At 39.8% G+C, this 18,812-nt stretch overlaps 1 protein-coding gene across 2 annotated transcripts in view; it reads left to right on the top strand.

Moving 5' to 3' along the window:
• Positions 1-18,812, top strand: part of MTUS2 (microtubule associated scaffold protein 2) — a 576,541-nt gene that overhangs the window by 232,280 nt on the left and 325,449 nt on the right. For both annotated transcript variants that reach the window (XM_032314531.1, XM_032314532.1), the window contains exon 5: positions 7,688-7,885. In XM_032314531.1, the coding sequence (XP_032170422.1) occupies positions 7,688-7,885 (198 nt within the window). The remainder of the gene's footprint in view (positions 1-7,687; positions 7,886-18,812) is intronic.

The following is an 18,812-nucleotide window of genomic DNA, read 5'->3' as shown; positions in this document are numbered from 1 at the left end:
GAAGTGAAGGAAAACTGGGACTGAGGGACTAAGAATGGGCCAGACTGTCTTGTTAAATGAACAGTAGGGTCTTATATAACATGTTTCAATTCTTGCAGGCCTTGCTTTAATTTATAGCAAGTCCTAATAACTTCTTCAACTTCTTCAACTTGATGGTCTGTAGGGTTCCATTTTGTCAAGCCAAGTTTTTATGGGTCAAAACTTTAATTTTCTCTTAATTTATTAATCACAGAGTGTTCATGCCCACTATGGGATATTTTAGGGCAGTGGATGCTCTGACTCTGAGAAATTGAGGCAAGATGATAATTCTCATAGTTAAGATGAAGCATATATATGTTTCCTTTATTTCTGATTCATTAACTCCCTTAAGATTATAAAACATTATGGGGGATATATTATTTAAGTTTAATGAGATCCCCAGGTATAACTATAGTTTGAGCCCCAGTATTGATTAAAGTCATAGTCTTGCCAATTAGTACATTTAAGGAGATATTAAGATTAATTCAGAAGCTATGTAAAAGATGTACAAAAGTCAGTGCCCTTTTATCTTTTGGAGTATAAACTCTTTTAGTAAATTTTCAATTTCCAATTGGGTCCATATGTAGACATCTTCTTCAGTTTTGTTTTGTTTTTAAGTCTGCCAAAACCAGGCTTCTTCCCTTCTCCTTCCTCCACGCCTGTATTCCTTTATCCCTTGTTTTTACTGTGGGTTCTCTCTACTCCCCTTATATTTGTAGAACCCCACCACCACCCCACCCAGCCGGGAGCTTCTGATCGGTATCATCAGGGTTGGAGGCCTCTCCCATGACAGTGTTATTTTATAGGATTTAAGGATCCCAAGCTTAAGGAGGATTTGAGTTAACCCTGTACTACAGAGATGCCCTGGATGTTTTTCTCTCTAACCTCGAGGATCAGGACTTTTGTTGGGACAGACACATAGGCAGCAGCAGCAACAGAGGTAATTAAGGGGCCTGTGGAGCCATTTGCTTTCAGGAGTGCAGACCTCAGCACTTCACAAACTGCTTTTTCTCTTTTGTGTGTGGTTTTTCCCTCCAAGTACTGCTTTTTCATGAGTGATTGCCCAGGGGACCTGTATGCAGCAAAAGGTAGTCTTTCTCCCAAGCCTGCCATCAGTTAACAACCGCATTCTAAAACACAGGTGCAGGCCAAGATACGTGACCCAAGGCCACACAAAGGACCCCATCCCAATCATATTCCTGTCTCTGAAAAACCAAATAATTATTGAAACTTCTAACGAGGGTCAGGTTAATCTGTGACAGAGGTTTTGTAGGACTCAATGCTGATCAGAGCAGCACAGCTCAAATCACAAGCTAGCCATCAAGCAGCAGCTCCAAGTGCATGCTTTCTTTCCTCTTTTTGTTTTTGTTTGTTTGTTTTGTTTTTTAGATTTATTAATTTATTTTAGAGAGAGACAGAGAGCCACACAAGTAGAAGGGGCAAAGGGAGAGGGAAAGAGAACTCAAGCAGATTCTGCACACGGCACAGAGCCCAATATGTAACTCGATCTCATGACCCTGAGGTCACAACCTGAGTCAAAACCGAGTGTCAGGAGCTTAACCAACTGCACCACCCAGGTGGCCCAGTGTGTGTTTTCTATTAGGCAGCAGGGTCAGCTAGCAAGAAAACATGAAGAAAGGCTCCCGGTGGTGGGGTCATTGTCTCAGCACCCTGGTCATACCAGCTGATGTTGTGGTCACCCTGAAGAGATAGGGTGGACCTCCACCCAACGTTTGGTTTGGATGTCAAGACCGATGATGCCATATACAAAGTGGCTCAAGAGGGACTTTATTTACTCACATAACTGAGGTGTCTGGAGCGAGCAGTGCAGGCCTCTCAAACACATATGAAATGACTTTTGAGAGAGCAAGGGAGGGACACTGACTCAACTTACTTTATTGTTATCAAGGTAGAATTCTCAAGGATGTGGGAAGGAGCTTGTGTAGTTTGACTTGCCTGCCAAAGCCAAAGGAGACACTCCTGGCCTTTTGTATCAGCTTTTCTAGATACCGGGTTGGAAGGGGGTGGGCAGTGTAAAAAGGGTGTGGTGTTTGAAACCTGATAGTCCTTAGCAGTTAAACATTTTTAAAAAAGCGGGGGGGGGGGGGGGGGGGGGGGGGCGGAGTCCAACCCTTTACAACATTTCCTAAATATTTTATTTAGTTGATGCTACTGTAAATGAAAATTTATTAATTTCATTTTGGATTAGTTATTGCCAATACATAGAAATACAATTGATTTTTGTATATTGAACTCATTTATTATAAGGTTTTAGTAGATTTCATAGGGTTTTCTGTATTCAAGATTGTGTGATCTACAGATAAAGTTTTGCTTCTTGTTTCCAACCTGCATGCCATTGTCCTGATTAAAACTTTCCATAAAATACTGAGTAGAAGGGATAAGAGCAGACATCTTTGGCTTGTTCCTGATCTATGGGGGAAGGATTTGTTTTTTTTCCATTGACTATATTAGCTGTGGATTTTTTTTCCATCCCCTTATTTAGTTGAGGACATTTTTCTATTATTTCTAGTTTGTTAAACATTTTGTCATGAAATGTTCTTGGAATTTTTCAAGTGATTTGTCTGCATCTATTGAGATGATAACGTGATTTTTCTTTGTTCTCTTCATATGACATAGTATACCGATTTCCATGTTAAACCAATCTTTCATTCTGGGGATAAATCTCACTTGGTTATGGTATGTAACTGATTTTTATATGTAACTGATTTCAGTTTGCTATATTTTGGTGAGAATTTTGCTTCTGTAAGCATTTTCTTTTTTTCATGATATTTTTGTCTGATTTGGTTATCAATAACAGTGGTCTCAGAATGAGTTTGGAAGTGTTTCTCTCTCTACCTTTCCTATCCTCCCTGGAATAATTTGTGAAGAACAGGTACAAATTCCTTAAATGCTTGATAAAATTCTCTATTGATACATTTGGGTCTGGGATTTTTTTTTTTTTTTGGAGGAAGTTTTTAGATTAGTAATTCAATTTCTTTGCTGTAAGTATATTCAGATTTTCTGTATCTTTTTTTTTCTTTGTGTTTTTTCTGGAGCATGTTCATTTCGCTAGGTTGTTCATAATATTCCCTTATAATTCTTTTTAGTTTTGTAAGATTAGTAGTGATGTACCCTCTTTCATTCCTCATTTAACAAGTTGAGTCTTCTTTCCTTTTTACTTGATCGGTGTAACTAAAAGTTCGTCAACATTGTTGATCATTCTAAAAGCCAAATTAGATTTTGTTGAATTTCTCTTTTACTTTTCTATTTTGTTGTGTTTATTACCATTGTAATATTTACTATTTCTTTCCTTCTGCTTACATTTAGTTTGCTCTTCTTTCTTCAGTGTCTATAGATGGAAGATTATTTTATTGATGTGACATCTTTCTTCTTTTTTAATATGGACATTATAGAGTGCTGCAGTGATTTTTGCTCTTATGGCCTATCTCAGCCTTTGGGAAAATCACTTAGTTATGTCTCTGCTGGGGGAGTGTGGTGGGGACAGTGGTCTGCTGCTGTAGGAGTGTCAGTCCTGATTTACAGGTGGGTGCCAGGCTGGGTCACTAGCTTCTGTCCTTCTCCCTTTACCTCTCCTGATATTGAACCCCTAGCCTGCAGGTGAGCCAGGGCAACAGTGATTAGGGCCCCAGTATTTTGGGGTTGCTGTGCCTCTGTCCTTTTACTTGGGGCTGGAGTGAAGGAAGGGCCCCCAACCTCAGCCTTTTGCTTTCATGTCATTTAGTCTCTGCAACCTGGACCTGGTGGGAAGGCATAGGGAAGGGAAATGGTGGTGGCCTCCCTCTCCCAGTGAGACATGGTAGTTCTTAATCAGGGGGAGAGGAATGCTGTTGCGTTGGTCCCAGCCACCCAGAGTAGAGCTTTCATCATGCTGAGATGGACAAGGTTACAGAGGAGGAAAGGAGTGGGTCAGCCTCAAGGGTCATCCATACTGAGATTTAGTATATTTTCATATATAAATATTTCTTTATTTGCTATATACCCTTAGAACAATTTCTAGAACCTTTAAATGGTGGTGGTTTTTTTAAAATAATTTTTTAACTAATTATGGTTGTTTCACTGAAGAAAGTGTCCATGAAGCTTCTCAGCTTCTCATGTCACCATCGTGGAAGATGACTCTCTTATGTGTCTGCTCAGTTTTAACATTAATTGTTATCATTTGTTTATTGAGGGCTTATTTTGCACTTTGATATGCTATTTCCATCAAAGACAGTATTCTTAAATAGTCCAAGGACACTACATACTTGAAAAAATATATTCTTCTGACATGCTGCTCTTGAGAAATAGTAAAGTACACATTTTTATAAGTAAATTCCTTTGTTGAGAAACTAAGATTAAATTAAGGCACATTCAGTCAGAGCAGCCATATGTAATGAAAAGCACCTCTCCCAGGCTGATACGGCATCTTCTGTTGATGTTGTCACCCCTAAGTGTGCTCCGTGGGTTACCTCAATGAGAATGATGGAGGTGCTTGTTTAGAAAGTGAAGTTTAGAGCCCCATTCCAGCATAGTTCTCATTCAGGAGAGACACAACAGGCTATATTAGTGTCATGCAAGCTTGGCTACTGCAGATTTAGCTAAATTTGATTGAATAATTTGTTAAAACCACTGTGCTAGGCACTGATGGTTTCCAAAGAATGAGACCTGTTCTTCCAAACCCTGAAGGTATGTAAACTATTTGTGAGATGTATCTGGTAGAATGAGAGGCCACTGGATAGTAACTTGATGTATGGATTACATTAAATTTAGGAAAATTATGTAGGCAGTTGGGGTAAGACATACTTCTACAAGTAACCTACACACACACACACACACACACACAATATGTGCCTTTAATAAAAGGGAAAGATGGGGGGGTGCCTGGGTGGCTCAGTGGGTTAAGCTTCTGCCTTCAGCTTGGGTCATGATCTCAGGGTCCTGGGATTGAGCCCCACATTGGGCTCTCTGCTCAGCGGGGAGCCTGCTTACCCCCTTCTCTTTGTCTACTTGTGATCTCTCTCTGGGTGTCAAATAAATAATAAATTAAAAAATAAAAGGGAAAGATTGATTAGGGAAAGTGAAAGCCCAGAACTCCCTTAGTTGCTTTCTTCATGTCTACTTGGGTTCTTGTGTGTTGAGATCCTCTCTACATGCTCAGGCTACCTTTCTACCGATGACATGAACAATCATTAAATGTAAGTAAGGGTAGGATAGAATAAATTCCTCTTCAAATATTTTCAGTGTCTTTATTGTCTTAAGTAATGATTTAATAATCTTGGTTTTCATTTTTTTAAGGAATTTATTTATTTGTTTGTTTATTTATAAGAGAGACTCCACATGTACAAGTGCCTAAGCTGGGGTAAGGGTAGAGGGAAAGGGAAAGAATCTTAAGCAGAATCCTGACTGAGCATGGAGCCCTATGCAGAGCTTGATCCCACATCCCTGAGATCATGTCCTGAGCCAAAATCAAGAGGTGGATGCTCAACTGACTGAGCCACCCAGGAATGTCTAGCTTTCATTCTTAAATAAATAGTAAATGAATGTGTATTATAGGCCAAGGTATCCTATTAGGAATTGTGATCTTTCCTTCATTCTGAAATATGAGTTTTCTAGAAACATCTATTCATATTTTTCTCACTTGATTTTGTGTCATTTTAAATCAGTTATTGATTAACTGGATTTGGAAAGAAGTTATACTCTTTTCCTCTATAACTGAAATTAGTATCAAAACATGATGAAATGATTATTATACATGATTATTGAAATCACATGTGACTGTTTAACATATGTTTTACTGATATACAAATGCAATCCAAAATTGCATTGGTATAAATTTATTGTAAAAATGTATCTGATATATGGGGACACTTTCATTGTCCTGGGGATATCATCTCAGAGTATGCAAAATGGTAGAACAACAATTGAAGACACTGACCTGACATTTAATGGCTGCTACAGAAGGGCTATTACTACTTATTAAACAGTGATTATGGGCACCTGGGTGGCTCAGTGGGCTAAGCCGCTGCCTTCAGCTCAGGTCATGATCTCAGGGTCCTAGAATCGAGTCCCGCATCGGGCTCTCTGCTCAGCAGGGAGCCTGCTTCCTCCTCTCTCTCTCTCTGCCTGCCTCTCTGCCTACTTGTGATCTCTCTCTCTGTCAAATAAATAAATAAAATCTTTAAAAAAATAAAATAAACAGTGGTTATTTCTTATCATATTTGAACATTTTTCCCAAGCAGAAGAACAGAACTGAATTGGGAATTTTGCAACCCCAGATCCCTGTTCCCTCTTCCCTCTGCACTTATCTGATTCCTCCTCTTCCTAGTCCTGACCCAGAAGTCAGGACACCATAGTTGTGCATATTCTGCTTTCATCTGGGTATACAACTGGCTACAGCCTCATTCCTAGGGGGACTCCTGTAGAGGAAGAGGCACCATTGGACCAGATTGGCCTCTGTTGGTTCTCCACAGATTTCCATACATAGATTTATTTCTAATGTAGATTCCTCATTGATTTTTAGAAATCAATTTTTTAAAAGAAATGTGTTTTTTTTAATTATTATTCTGCAACCTGGTTAGTCTTTCAGAAGATAATAAAGAATGAGGAACATTTCCTGAAGGGTCTGTATATCAGCACTCATAGTAAATAGTGCAGGTGAAAGGTGCTAAATGGCTTGACTGGGACAATTATTTCAGAATATTAGGACGTTTGACTCTTTTTCCTTTTAAGGAATATTAAAGAGCATTTATGTGTGATAACATCCTGGTTCTGTCTGATATTGAAAGACTTCTTATAGAGTGGAGATGATCATTGCAGTGGCCATGAACAGAGCCCAATTTGGATATCATTATGCTGAGATGGTAGATTTATAGCATGATGTTTTATTATTTCAAAATTAGCTGGCTTTGCACATATCTGGGAACTAATTTTGAAGTTTAGCTTATTTTTTGAATTTTAGTTTAACACAAAAACAGATCATGGAGAAAAGAGAAAAAAACTAACACTAATTGGAGCATCTATAAAGTTCTGTTACAAGCAATAATATTTATATTTCACCTTTGAGGCCAGTTTTATCATCTCCAGTCCTTCTGTAGGAGGAAACTGTAGTTCTAAAGTGTTGGGTGAACTCCCCAAGGTTATGCGGCTAATAAATGACAAGACTGGATTTCAACCCCAACAGCTCTACAGTCTGTGCCCACCTCATTCCTACAACCAACAGAATGTTAGCAAAAGATTCTTTGTACATGCTTTCATGAATTATCACATACTGTTTAAAATTCCTGACGAATATTTGCCACGAAGGTGCTCTTTGCCCACTGCATGTCAGATTTCAAGAAGTATGTCAATTTCACAATTCTTGGGTAACATGGAACAGTAAGTGTTCATTCCATTCAGCTTCCTAAGCACTGTATTTATTTATGGTCATATCATAGGACTAGCTGTCTGTTCTTGTCTCACCTGCCTGCTGCCTCTCCTTCTGTTTGAGTTCTGTGAAGCTCCCACTGTGAGGGGCCTTTTCATAAAGGTGTGTTTGTGAATGTGCTTAAGCACATCCTACAAGATTAATTGTGGCCTGTTTATGATAGAGCCATCTTAATATTGACTGTCCATGTATTCTCTATCTTGTTGTCAACTGATTTTGTTTGTTTGGCTTGGTTTTCCTTCACTATAGCGGATTTAAAGAAAGCCTCCGGTTCAAATGCTGCAAAATCCAATCTACCCAAATCTGGACTTCGTCCTCCCGGATACTCACGTCTCCCTGCAGCCAAGCTGGCGGCGTTTGGCTTTGTGCGGAGCTCCAGCGTGTCTTCGGTCTCCAGCACCCAGTCCGTGGACAGCGCACAGCCTGAGCAGAGCCGGCTGGCCAACCGTAAGTGGGCGGGGCGCTGCTCCCCAGTGGGATACGCCCCTCTGGCCGTCCTGGGGCAGGTGGACTGGCATGCGGGTGTAATAGTTTCATTTCTTTGTGTGTGAAAGATTTGATTTAGCTATTTTAATCTACCATTGTTAGGATTTTAGAAAATAATCTACTGAAGAAAAAAAGGCTGTTTGGCCCTATCCTTTTTCAGTTAGGAGGAGTTGACTGCTAGAAAAGAACGTTTAAATATAGAAAATGACTTATCCAGGGACTGATTCCAGGAGCCCTTTGCTCCATGGATTCTACATAAGTCAAAGAAAGATCCAAATCAGGTGTTACAAGAAACAGGTATTAATTAGTGGCGGTGAGAATCCTTTTAGTTACCTGGGATTACCTGTAATGCCTTCATTTTGTGGAACACTTGGCTGGACTTCTAAAAGTTAACCAAATGATGTTGAAAATTTTAAAAAGGCACAGCTGAACTTCTTCACTCTGTTCCCAGAAAGGTGCCCTTTAGCTGAAAGATGCTACTCTAGGCCTGGTTCCTGAGACTGATATTGTAAGTTATATGAATTAATAGTCTCAGACTAAATCACAAACAGCCACTGTTTCTAAAGATCTGGAGGCTGCCCCATTCAGCTGAGCCTTTGATGACCAAAGCCCATCTCATCCTGTCAACTTCAAAGTCATTGTTATTGGATCTGAAGCCATGACATCTCAGATGCTGGTTAGCAAGAACTTGCCGGAAGGCTGGGGAAGTCTTAGAGGTTTTCATGTGCAGGGCTGTTTGGGAGGGATTACAGTAGTTGAATCAGGCTGAAGTAGTAATGGAAAGAGACAGAGAGCAGGATGGGGTGTGAGGGTAGAATTTGAGAGTGAGGTTGATTTTTTAATTTCCTTTCTCTGAGCTTGCTTTTTAGCCTTTCTTGGGTTTAGAGAGCTGATGTGCACCACATTTGTACTTCTACAGTTCTAAATTTTGGTCTACCTAGTTATTCCTCAAAGTAGTACATTACATGATATCTGGATGTGTTTGTAGGCAGTTTCTGAGAGGTTTTTTGCTCACTTGGTTTCCTCAGTATGCTGCATCTCTGACCTGCTTTCACACAGGATTCACATTAGGAATACCCTTGTTATTATGGATTTCATCATGGCACAGTAGATGTCTCCAAATCTGAAATGTGACTACAATAAAGAACTTTTTACAAATATGGAACTCCTATTTTTAGATGTGTGTATGTGTATTGACAGTCTGAAAATTTTTAAATAGAGGAGCAACTATCTGTCATAGTTTTTAGTAGTAAAATTCCCAGTGGCATGTTTCTCTTTTAGAGGGACCATGAGGGATTTAAAACAAAATAAAACAAACAAACAAGCAGAAAAACCTCACATGGTATATATCTTTCCAAGGAAGATGCTAACATCTTGATTTCTTAAAAAATTAATGATAAGATGAATTGAGCTTTGTTCCCATGGCAGCAGCTTTTGCTAAAGAAGAGCTGACAGGTGTGGACAGAATAATTCCAGGTGTACTTAGGGCATTTCTCTCACCTCTGCTTCAGAGGACACCAGAGAGGGATACCGAGCACCCTGAGAGACAAGAGCCATAATGTGCCAGGGAAAACAACTCCTACTGTAAAGACTTCATATTAAAAGTAATACGTATTCACACCAAAAATGTGTAAGATATTTAGGAATCAGCCTAACCAAAGACATAAAAGATCTGTACCCTGAAAACTATAAAGCACTTATGAAAGAAATTGAAGAGGACACAAAGAATTGGAAAAAGCATTCCGTGCTCAGGGATTGGAAGAGCAAACATTGTTAAAATATCTATACTACCCAGAGCAATTCTATACTTTTAATGCAATCCCTATCAAAATGCCACCAGAATATTTCACAGAGCTAGAGCAAACATCCTAAAATTTGTATGAACCACAAAAGACCCCGAATAGCCAAAGCAATCTTGAAAAAGAAAAGGAGGGACACCTGGGGGGCACAATCAGTTAAGCATCTGACTCTTGATTTCAGCCAGGTTATGATCTCAGGCTTATGGGATTGAGCCCCATGTCAGGCTCTGTGCTCAGTTGCAGGGTCTGCTTCTATTCCCTTCTCTCTGCCCATCCCTGTGCTCATGTTCCCTCTAAAATAAATAAATAAATCTTTAAAAAAAGAAAAAAAGACAAGGCTGGAGGCAACATGGCTCCAGACTTCAAGCTACATTACAAAGCTGTTACTTATCAAGACAGTATGGTACTGGCACAAAAATAGACACAGAGATCAATGGAACAGAATAGAAAACCCAGAAACGGACCCTCGCCTATATGGTGAACTGATCTTTAACAAAGCAGAAAAGAATATCCAATGAAAAAAAGACAGTCTCTTCAACAAATAATGCTGGGAATATTGGACAGCCACATACAGAAGGATGAAACTGGACCACTTTCTTACACCATCCACAAAAGTAAATTCAAGATAGTTAAGAGATTTAAATGTGAGACAGGAATCCATCAAAATCCTAGAGGATAACACAGGCAACAACCTCTTTGACCTCAGCCATAGCAACTTCTTACTAGACATGTCTCTGGAGGCAAGGGAAACAGAAACAAAACTGAACTATTGGGACTTCCTCAAGATGAAAAGCTTCTGCACACTAAAGGAAACAATAAAAAAACTAAAAGGCAGCCTACAGAATGAGAGAAAATATTTGCAGATGACTTATCTGATAAAGAGTTAGTATCCAAAATCTTTTTTTAAAGATTTTATTTATTTATTTGAGAGAGAGAGAAGGAGCACATGAGCAAGGGGGAGCGCGCAAAGGGAGAGGCAGAGGGAGAAGCAGACTCCCTGCTGAGCTGGGGTTGTGGGGCTGGAACCTAGCACCCTGGGATCATGACCTGAGCCGAGGACAGGCTCAACCAAGTGAGCCACCCCAATACAGGCACCCTAGTATCCCAAATCTATAAAGAACTTCTCAAACTCAACACCCAAAAAACAAATAATCCGGTTAGGAAATGGGCAGAAGACAATGAATAGACCATTTTCAAAGAAAACATCCAGATGGCTGAAAGACGCATGAAAAGATACTCAACAACACTCGTCATCAGGGAAATATAAATCAAAACCACAATGAGATGCCACCTCACACTCATCAGAATGGCTAAAATTAAGAACACAAGAAATAACAGATGTTGGTGAGGATGTGGAGAAAGGGGAAATGTTGTTCTTGCACTGTTGGTGGGAACACAAACTGGTGCAGCTACTCTGGAGAACAGTATGGAGGTTCCTCAGAAGGTTAAAAATAGAGCTACCCTCTGACCCAGTGACTCCACTACTAGGTATTTTCCCAAAGAATAAAAAATACAGATTTGAAGGGGCACATGCACCCTGCTGTTTATGGCCACATTATCAACCATAGCCAACCTATGGAGAGAACCTAAATGTCCATCAACTGAAGAATGGATAAAGAAAATGTGGTATACAGGCGCATGCACATGTACACACACACACACTCTCACACAAATACTACTCAGCCATCAAAAAGAATAAAATCTTGCCATTTGCAAGATATGAATGGAGTTAGTGTATATTATGATAAGAGAAGTAAGTCAGTCAGAGAAGACAATAGATACTGTATGATTTCACTCATATGTGGAATTTAAGAAACAAAACAGATGAACATATGGGAGGGGGGAAGAGAGAGAGGAAGCCTGTAAGAGGTTCTTAATGATAGAAAACAAACTGAAGGCTGGTGGAGGGAGGTGGGTGGGGGATGGGCTAGATGGGGGATGGGCATTAAGGAGGGCACTTGTGATGAGCACTGGGTATTGCATGTAAGTGATGAATTACTGAATTGGCTTCTACTCCAGAAACCAATATTGCTGTGTATGTTAACTAATTAGAACTTAAATAAAAATTTGAAAAGAAAAAAAATAAAGGTAATATGTATTCAGAATTCTATTTTAAAGAAAAAAATTAGAATTGACTTGAAATTATTTACCACCTCACTATATGTAAAATTTGTACTTCACCAATAGACCATGGAAAACCTTCTCATTTATTGGAATTGATATCTTAGTACTGTTAACACTCTGCTTATACTTGCTATTAGATTTAATGTCAAAAAAATTTTTGTTTCTGTTTTTTAGTGGAGAGATGCTGCTTTGATGATAAGGATTAAGTAAAATAGGAAGCCTTTGAAAGAGCTGAAAGTCCTGAAATCAAACCCTAGGAGCAAAGCTTTGTGGGTTTAGGTCATCAAAACAGCTAGCATGATATCAGAATTGGTTCCTTTTTCCTTCTTGGAACATTGGCCTTTCTTCAAACAACACATGCACATAGGATTCATTTTAGGAATACCACAGTCATTAGGAATTATAATGTGGCACAATAGGTGTCTCAAAATCTGAAGCATGACTATAATAAGGAGCTCTTTGGAAGTGTATGGCTTATATTTTTAGATACTCATGTGTGTATGAAATGTCTGAACGGTGTTCACAGTGACTGAAACATGCTGTATTTAGGACACTTTTCAGTGATTCTTTAAGAACTTAGTGTTTCTTGGATGACTTTGGCTTAGTTACAACTCTCTCTCTCTGGTTTTCCTGGGTCCTGGGGGGCGGGTGACAATGAACGTGGATTATGGAGAGAGCATGGGCCCCCCGGACCTGAGTCTCTGCCGTGTAGAATCCATCCTCTACCACCCTGGATGCAGGGAGGTAGTAGAGTGGTGGGGGGAGGTAGAAATGCAGCTGGAGAGGGGGACAGAGAGACTGACATTGTATAAATGATCATGGCACAAGGGTATATGTCCACAGCTTTAAAATGATGTAAACCTGGATCAACATTCCTGGGTTGGGATAGAGGGTTAGTTTCTGATTAGGGTGATCGGGGACTTTCTTAGAGGGGTTGCATTTTGGGAAGTACAGATGGGCTCTGAGAGAGCTTTTGTAAGGGAGCTGTTGGTGCATCCAGAAAACCTCCTGAATTAAAGGGCTTTCCATTTCTTGTGCAACCTGACGGTTCATCATAGCATCACCCGTCTTCTGTACACCAAGGCCAACATGTTTGAGCTCCCCAAGGTTTGTTCTCATGGTGCATCCTCTTCCAGTTCTTTAGGCTTCCCCTTGCTCATCTTATCCATGCTTTCAGCTCTCAGCACTTTGGCCACACTACCAACTCCCTATCTGCACCCTGACCTCTTTCTAGAACTACCCATCCCCATTTCATATGATGCCAGACATCTTTAGCAGCCTGACCCGGGTTGCCCAAACTGAACATTTCCCCCAAATGAATATTTTGTTATCTTTTACAGACTGGAACCCCCTTTCACCATTGTTCTGTCTGTTAATTATATCTGTGATTCAACTACTGAGCCTGGAAATTTTAGGACCAGCATTGCTTTTCACGTTCTTTTTGCCTTCCTTTCTATTCAGCGATCAAATCTGGTCAGGTCTCATTCTGTCATGTAATCCATCCTTGTTCTTCTCGTTATCTTAGTTTAAATCTATAGTACCTCTCACCTAAAGCATTCCTCATAAATCGTCATGCTGTAATTTGTAAGGCACATGGTCCTAAACAATTTTTCCTTTCACCCTGTTTTGATGGCTCCATGGTGCCCCTGTGCTTACTTCCATTCCTTGTTGGATGTTTCAGGTCCTCTATGACCTGTCCGGTTCCCTTCTTACCTCTCCCATATATCATCCCCTCGTGTACACCCCCAACTGCCCAACCAGAATTGTTCCCTTTTTTCTCTGAGGGCTTTGTGCTTTTCCTGCCTTCGTGGCGTTGGTGTAAACCATCTCCAGAATGCTCTCCCTCTTCACCCAACCAAATTTTTCTGTAGATTCTGCCATTTTCATGTGCAATTCAAATGCTACTTCCTCTTAAAAAAAAAAAAAAATCTTCCTTCATCCGTGAACCTGAAGCCATCTTTTCTCCTGGGAACTCCTATGGCTCCTTGCTTGCATCCCTTTTGTGGATTACCACATGCTGTTTCATTGTACTTATTTGTTTCTCTGGGCTGTCTACCCTGCAGATCATAAGCTCTTTGAAGATAGGGTCTATGTCTTTTAATAATTTTAGTATCCTTCATGCTACCTACAATGACCTTTACAGTAGAAGAATTTCAGGAGAAATTCTTTCCCAATAGAAGTTTTCTTACATTTTCTCTTACGTAAGAGAGACCCCTGAATGTAAGTTTAGCAGCTTTCAGAAATATTTTGTAGTGGGAACTTATTTTCACTTTAATTAAGAGCTTCATGGGTCTTGATAGTTGGTGGAGTTCATCATCATTGCGGCTGTCAAAGTTTTCTAGAATCTCTAAAATGTTGCTTTTCTTGACTGTGGTATACTTAGAGATATTTTATGCTACTCGAAGAGTAGAAAAGATAATAGGCCATTTAAAGTGTATTTAGAGATGAATCATCATGTAGATTGACCTAATAGTCTCACATATATCTAATAACCTATGTATCTCCTTGCTTGTAATTAGCTACTCCCAGAGAATTGGCCCCAAACCCTACCATTGAGACTTTTCATGAGAGAATTTCAGAGTTGTGAAAATCAGACCTCTCAATTGAAGAGATTAGATATTTTAATTAAATCCTAGAGTTTTATTTCTTATTTTAAACTTAAGTAAGTAGATGTTCTTTTAATTATCAAATAGGATTTGGGGTCTAGGGATAATAATCTGAAATGGAAAATCACTAGCCCTTTTAGAAGGTTAATCAATGAAAATAAGGGTTAATATGAAAGCTTTTTGTAATGTTAACTTCAGCATTCATGCTCATGAATATCATAAAATACATTTACATAAATAATACGTTTGATTTTTCTGTATCTAACATGAATTTTAAGTAAGTTCAGGATTGGCAAGAAGTATCATAAATAACTCTTACCAAAACAACCATTAATCTGTCTCGTGTTCCGCTGGCAAAGAGGGAGTCATTTCTTATTCATGATAAAAGGAACCTAAAGGGACCTGTGTGGTCAGATTTCAGAGACGCTCTTGCGTATTTGAGTTTCAGCCTCATTGACATTGTACATTCCATTTTGAAACACTCCGGATGATCATGTCCATGTCCACCCAGAGATGAGATTAGCATGTGAATATCTTTTGTTTTGTTTTTAAATTGACCATTTTTGGTTTAAAGTAAGATAAAGTGAAATTTGGGGGGTGATAGGTAGGTAGGGTTATGGTAGGGGGATTATGGTAGAAACCATGTCTAGTTGAACTGCCTCATTTTTCTTGGCTATCTGGTTTTGTGACTATCAGGACTGTCCATTTCCCTTCCCCAGTCCAGCCCTCTTTCAACATCTGTTGTAGGGTAAGCACAGAGCTCAGTGTTGCAGCTGTTGTGATCAGGACACCAAGATCTTACTCCTGCAAAGTTAGAATACAATGGGGAGATAGAAGCATGAAAAGAAATCCATATAGGGAACTGTGAGTATTGCTGTGGCTGAAGATTGCACAGCATTTGGTGGGTGGGAAAAGAAGGGGATATATGAAGAGGGGAGCCCTAACCTTCCTGAGTTGAGGGTGAGGAAAGTCCTCACACCCTTCAGATCCTCTCCTGGGTATCTCAGCGCTACTGCATTATATCTTCAGACTTAATTATTCCACATTTTAAGTAACGACAGTGTTCTGGCTTTGCTAAAATAATCAGGCACCATCTCCTCCCCCAAAAATGATGAAAAAAGATAGGTAAATTTTTTATGATCCTTGAAGCTAGATGATGGAGCTATGAGGGTTTCGTGTACTATTACTTTTTTTGTATATTTGAAAATTTCCATAAAAGATTAAAATCCCATATTCCCTCTGTATTGGCTTTCATTTCTTGAGAAACCATGTAGCGGGGTGCCTGGGTGGCTCAGTGGGTTAAAGCCTCTGCCTTCGGATCAGGTCATGATCTCAGGGTTCTGGATCGAGTCCCGCTTCGGGCTCTCTCTGCTTAGTGGCGAACCTGCTTCCTCCCCACTGCATGCCTCTCTGCCTACTTGTGATCTCTGTCTGTCAAATAAATAAATAAAATCTTTAAAAAAAAAAAAAAAGAAACCTTGTAGCATAGTGGTGAAGGATGTCGTCTCTGGAGGTAGGCTACCTGGGTTTGCATCTCCCCTCTGCCATTTGCTAGCTCTGTAACTTCAGGCAAGTTACCTAATCTCTCCCTGCTCTGTTTTCTCATTATAAAATATTAAAAGGAAGTATAACAAAACACTGTAGGATTGGGAATATTAAATGGAATTAATGAATGCACATGTTCAGAAAAGAGCCTAGTATAGTCGTAATGACAGTGGCTCAACATCATTTCCATTCATTGGCCACATGCCTAAAGTTCTGTGTGGAGAAGGATTTTAAAAGCTCAGTTGGAAAAATGACCATGATGGATTAACTGTGTCTGACATGGGGTAAAGAACGTGTTAATGAGTATATAGAATTCAGGGAGATGACGTCTTTTTCATTTCTAAATTTTTATACTCCCCTCTGTCTGCCATGTATGGTGAATACGTCTCTGAACATTAAGATGAAACATCTGTCATTTATGTGGCATGAAGGTGACAGTTCTAGAAATCGATTTTCATGGGGGTCTCTTTTGGGCTGTAAGCTTCAGGCTGTTCAGAAATTAATAAATTTGGGCAAAGAAAGTCACATTTTGTTTTCTTTATCTAAAGGGGTTCTGCCAAGCCCTTATTTAGCATGTGATCATTTAAGGAAATACCTTCACTTGGGTTCCCTTTAAATGAAACATATTTATGCAAGGTGACTAAGACATAGCCCATTAATTGAAGCTGATGGCATTTAGAACCTCTGCTAGAAATAGAAACTGAGAGTTGGATCTGATTTTATTTCTTTGCCATTCTAATGTCTAAGAAAAAGTGGGAGCGTTTGATTTTGTCATGTGTAAAGAGCCTCACGCAGCTTCACCTTCTCATTTTGCTAGAGTCTAATTTCTATTGTACTAGGGTTTTACTTTGTCGGAGATCTCAGTCTGGTGTAGGTGGGTGGGGAAAAGAGAAGAGTGAGAACAAAAACCAAAATAAGCCTCTGATTTTTTCTGGAAATGAGGAAGTCAAACACATGTCACTGATGGATTTAAATATCTATTTCCCTGGGATCTGTAATTATGTAATTTAAAGTATTCTTTATAAGGAAAAAATAGAATCATTTTCACTGAATCTTGCTGTTATTTTTCCAGATTCTTCCCACACATTCAGTTTTCTTCTTTCTTTTCTTCCTTCATACTCATTTACACAGGAAGATGTTCTTCTGAGTTCTATGCAGCATTGCCTGTGAGTGAAAGTATTTTCTTTATTGCTATTGCTAGTTTATCCACCTAGATTCAGATATGTGAGCCACAATGTTAGAAGTCACATTGTCCCTCAAAGGTTTATAAGTGCCGTAGTCTAACATGTTGTAGCTTATTCAAGATATTTAATGAAAAGAGGATACTTTGAACTATGGAAAAGTGGTCAAGGTAAGAAATATGCCACACTTATGTACATAACATGCATCAAATCAGCACTTATGATAATAGAATAATTTGGGGGAAAGTCAGTTAACCTCAGTGGACTCAGAATTTTTATTATAAATTTAGAAGAGATTGAATTAAACAAATTGGCCTCTTTTGGCTCTCAATAGCTAGGATCCTGTGATTTCACTCTGTTAAAATTATGGAACCATTTACGATTCTTGAGTGGTGAATAATCAGAAGAGTATTTGAGAACAATTACTGTGATAATTGTGAGCCAAGGCATTTGGACAAGGGAGACTGGGTGTGAGTGGTCTTAGCACTGCCAAAATTAGGGATGCTTTCCTTCTGACCAGACCTTCCTTTTGTTATTTTTTCCTTGTCATATGAGACAGAAATTTCAGAACACTAACAAACAGCAGCCCAAAGGTTTTACTGCCCTGCTTTTTATCTATGAGATGCAGGGCTGTGAGGTTCTTGGAAGTCCCCTTTTTGCCCCTGTACTCTCCCTAATATGGCGCCTCTTGGATTAATCATCAAGGACTACAAGAGATGGGAAGTGTGGGGGCAGGGGTTTTCATGCTCTTGATTGCTTTTAGCTTTCACAGAAAGGATAGGTCAGAGGTAACATTCCATCACAACTTAACACCACTAGGGACAGTGACAGAGGAGAAATAAAAAGCAATCGAGCATAACTTTTAGACTCATATTGACTTCTTACAGGAACTTTGCCAACAGTACATGCTTTCTTGTATTGCCATAACACGCACAGGCTGTCTTCTGGGAAGGTTCATAAAGATCCTTGTAATAATACCTTCCTCAAGGCGGTAGACAGGGGTCACAGATTGATAATTTCTTCTGCTTTCAGTGAGAAAGAGAATAAATTTCATGATGTCAGTGGGTTCTCTGGTCCCATAACAGGCAGCAGTTGGGAGGAGAAGATTAGTGGGAACCCGAAATAGGGGTCAGTGGTAGGGATGAAAAGAAAGGGCTGAATGTGAGAGAGTCAGAACTGACAGGTCAAGAGCAACTGTGAGGGTGAGTGGCAGGAAGGATGAGGATGAGGGCACCACTTGCAGAACTGTGGGCTCGGGAGCGGGGTCTGAGGGGCTCTCATCATGTCAGGGTCCCAGAAAAGCATTCCTATAAATTCATCCAGATTTACATACACACTGGAATGACATTAAGGAGAGCAGCCGTGACTGCCCTCAGGTGGGAACAGGGATGGGACACATGCAGGGCATGACCGTCTAGATCAGGAGCAGGGAACAACCAGGGAAGGCATGGTCAGCGAGTGGGGGGGAGCACCAGGAGAGCCCAGGGAGGAGAGACATTCATGGAAAGGAGATGGTCAGTCAATGCAGTCTGTGCTGCACAGACTGACCCTCTCAACATGGAGAAGAGTGGGAATGCAGATTTAGTGATTAGGAGTCACTGGGAGCTTTGATGTTAGTTTGAACAGACAGATG

This window comes from Mustela erminea, chromosome 15, assembly GCF_009829155.1.
Source record: "Mustela erminea isolate mMusErm1 chromosome 15, mMusErm1.Pri, whole genome shotgun sequence".
In the NCBI taxonomy this organism is placed as follows: domain Eukaryota; kingdom Metazoa; phylum Chordata; class Mammalia; order Carnivora; family Mustelidae; genus Mustela; species Mustela erminea.
This window is presented reverse-complemented; position numbering and strand designations above follow the sequence as displayed.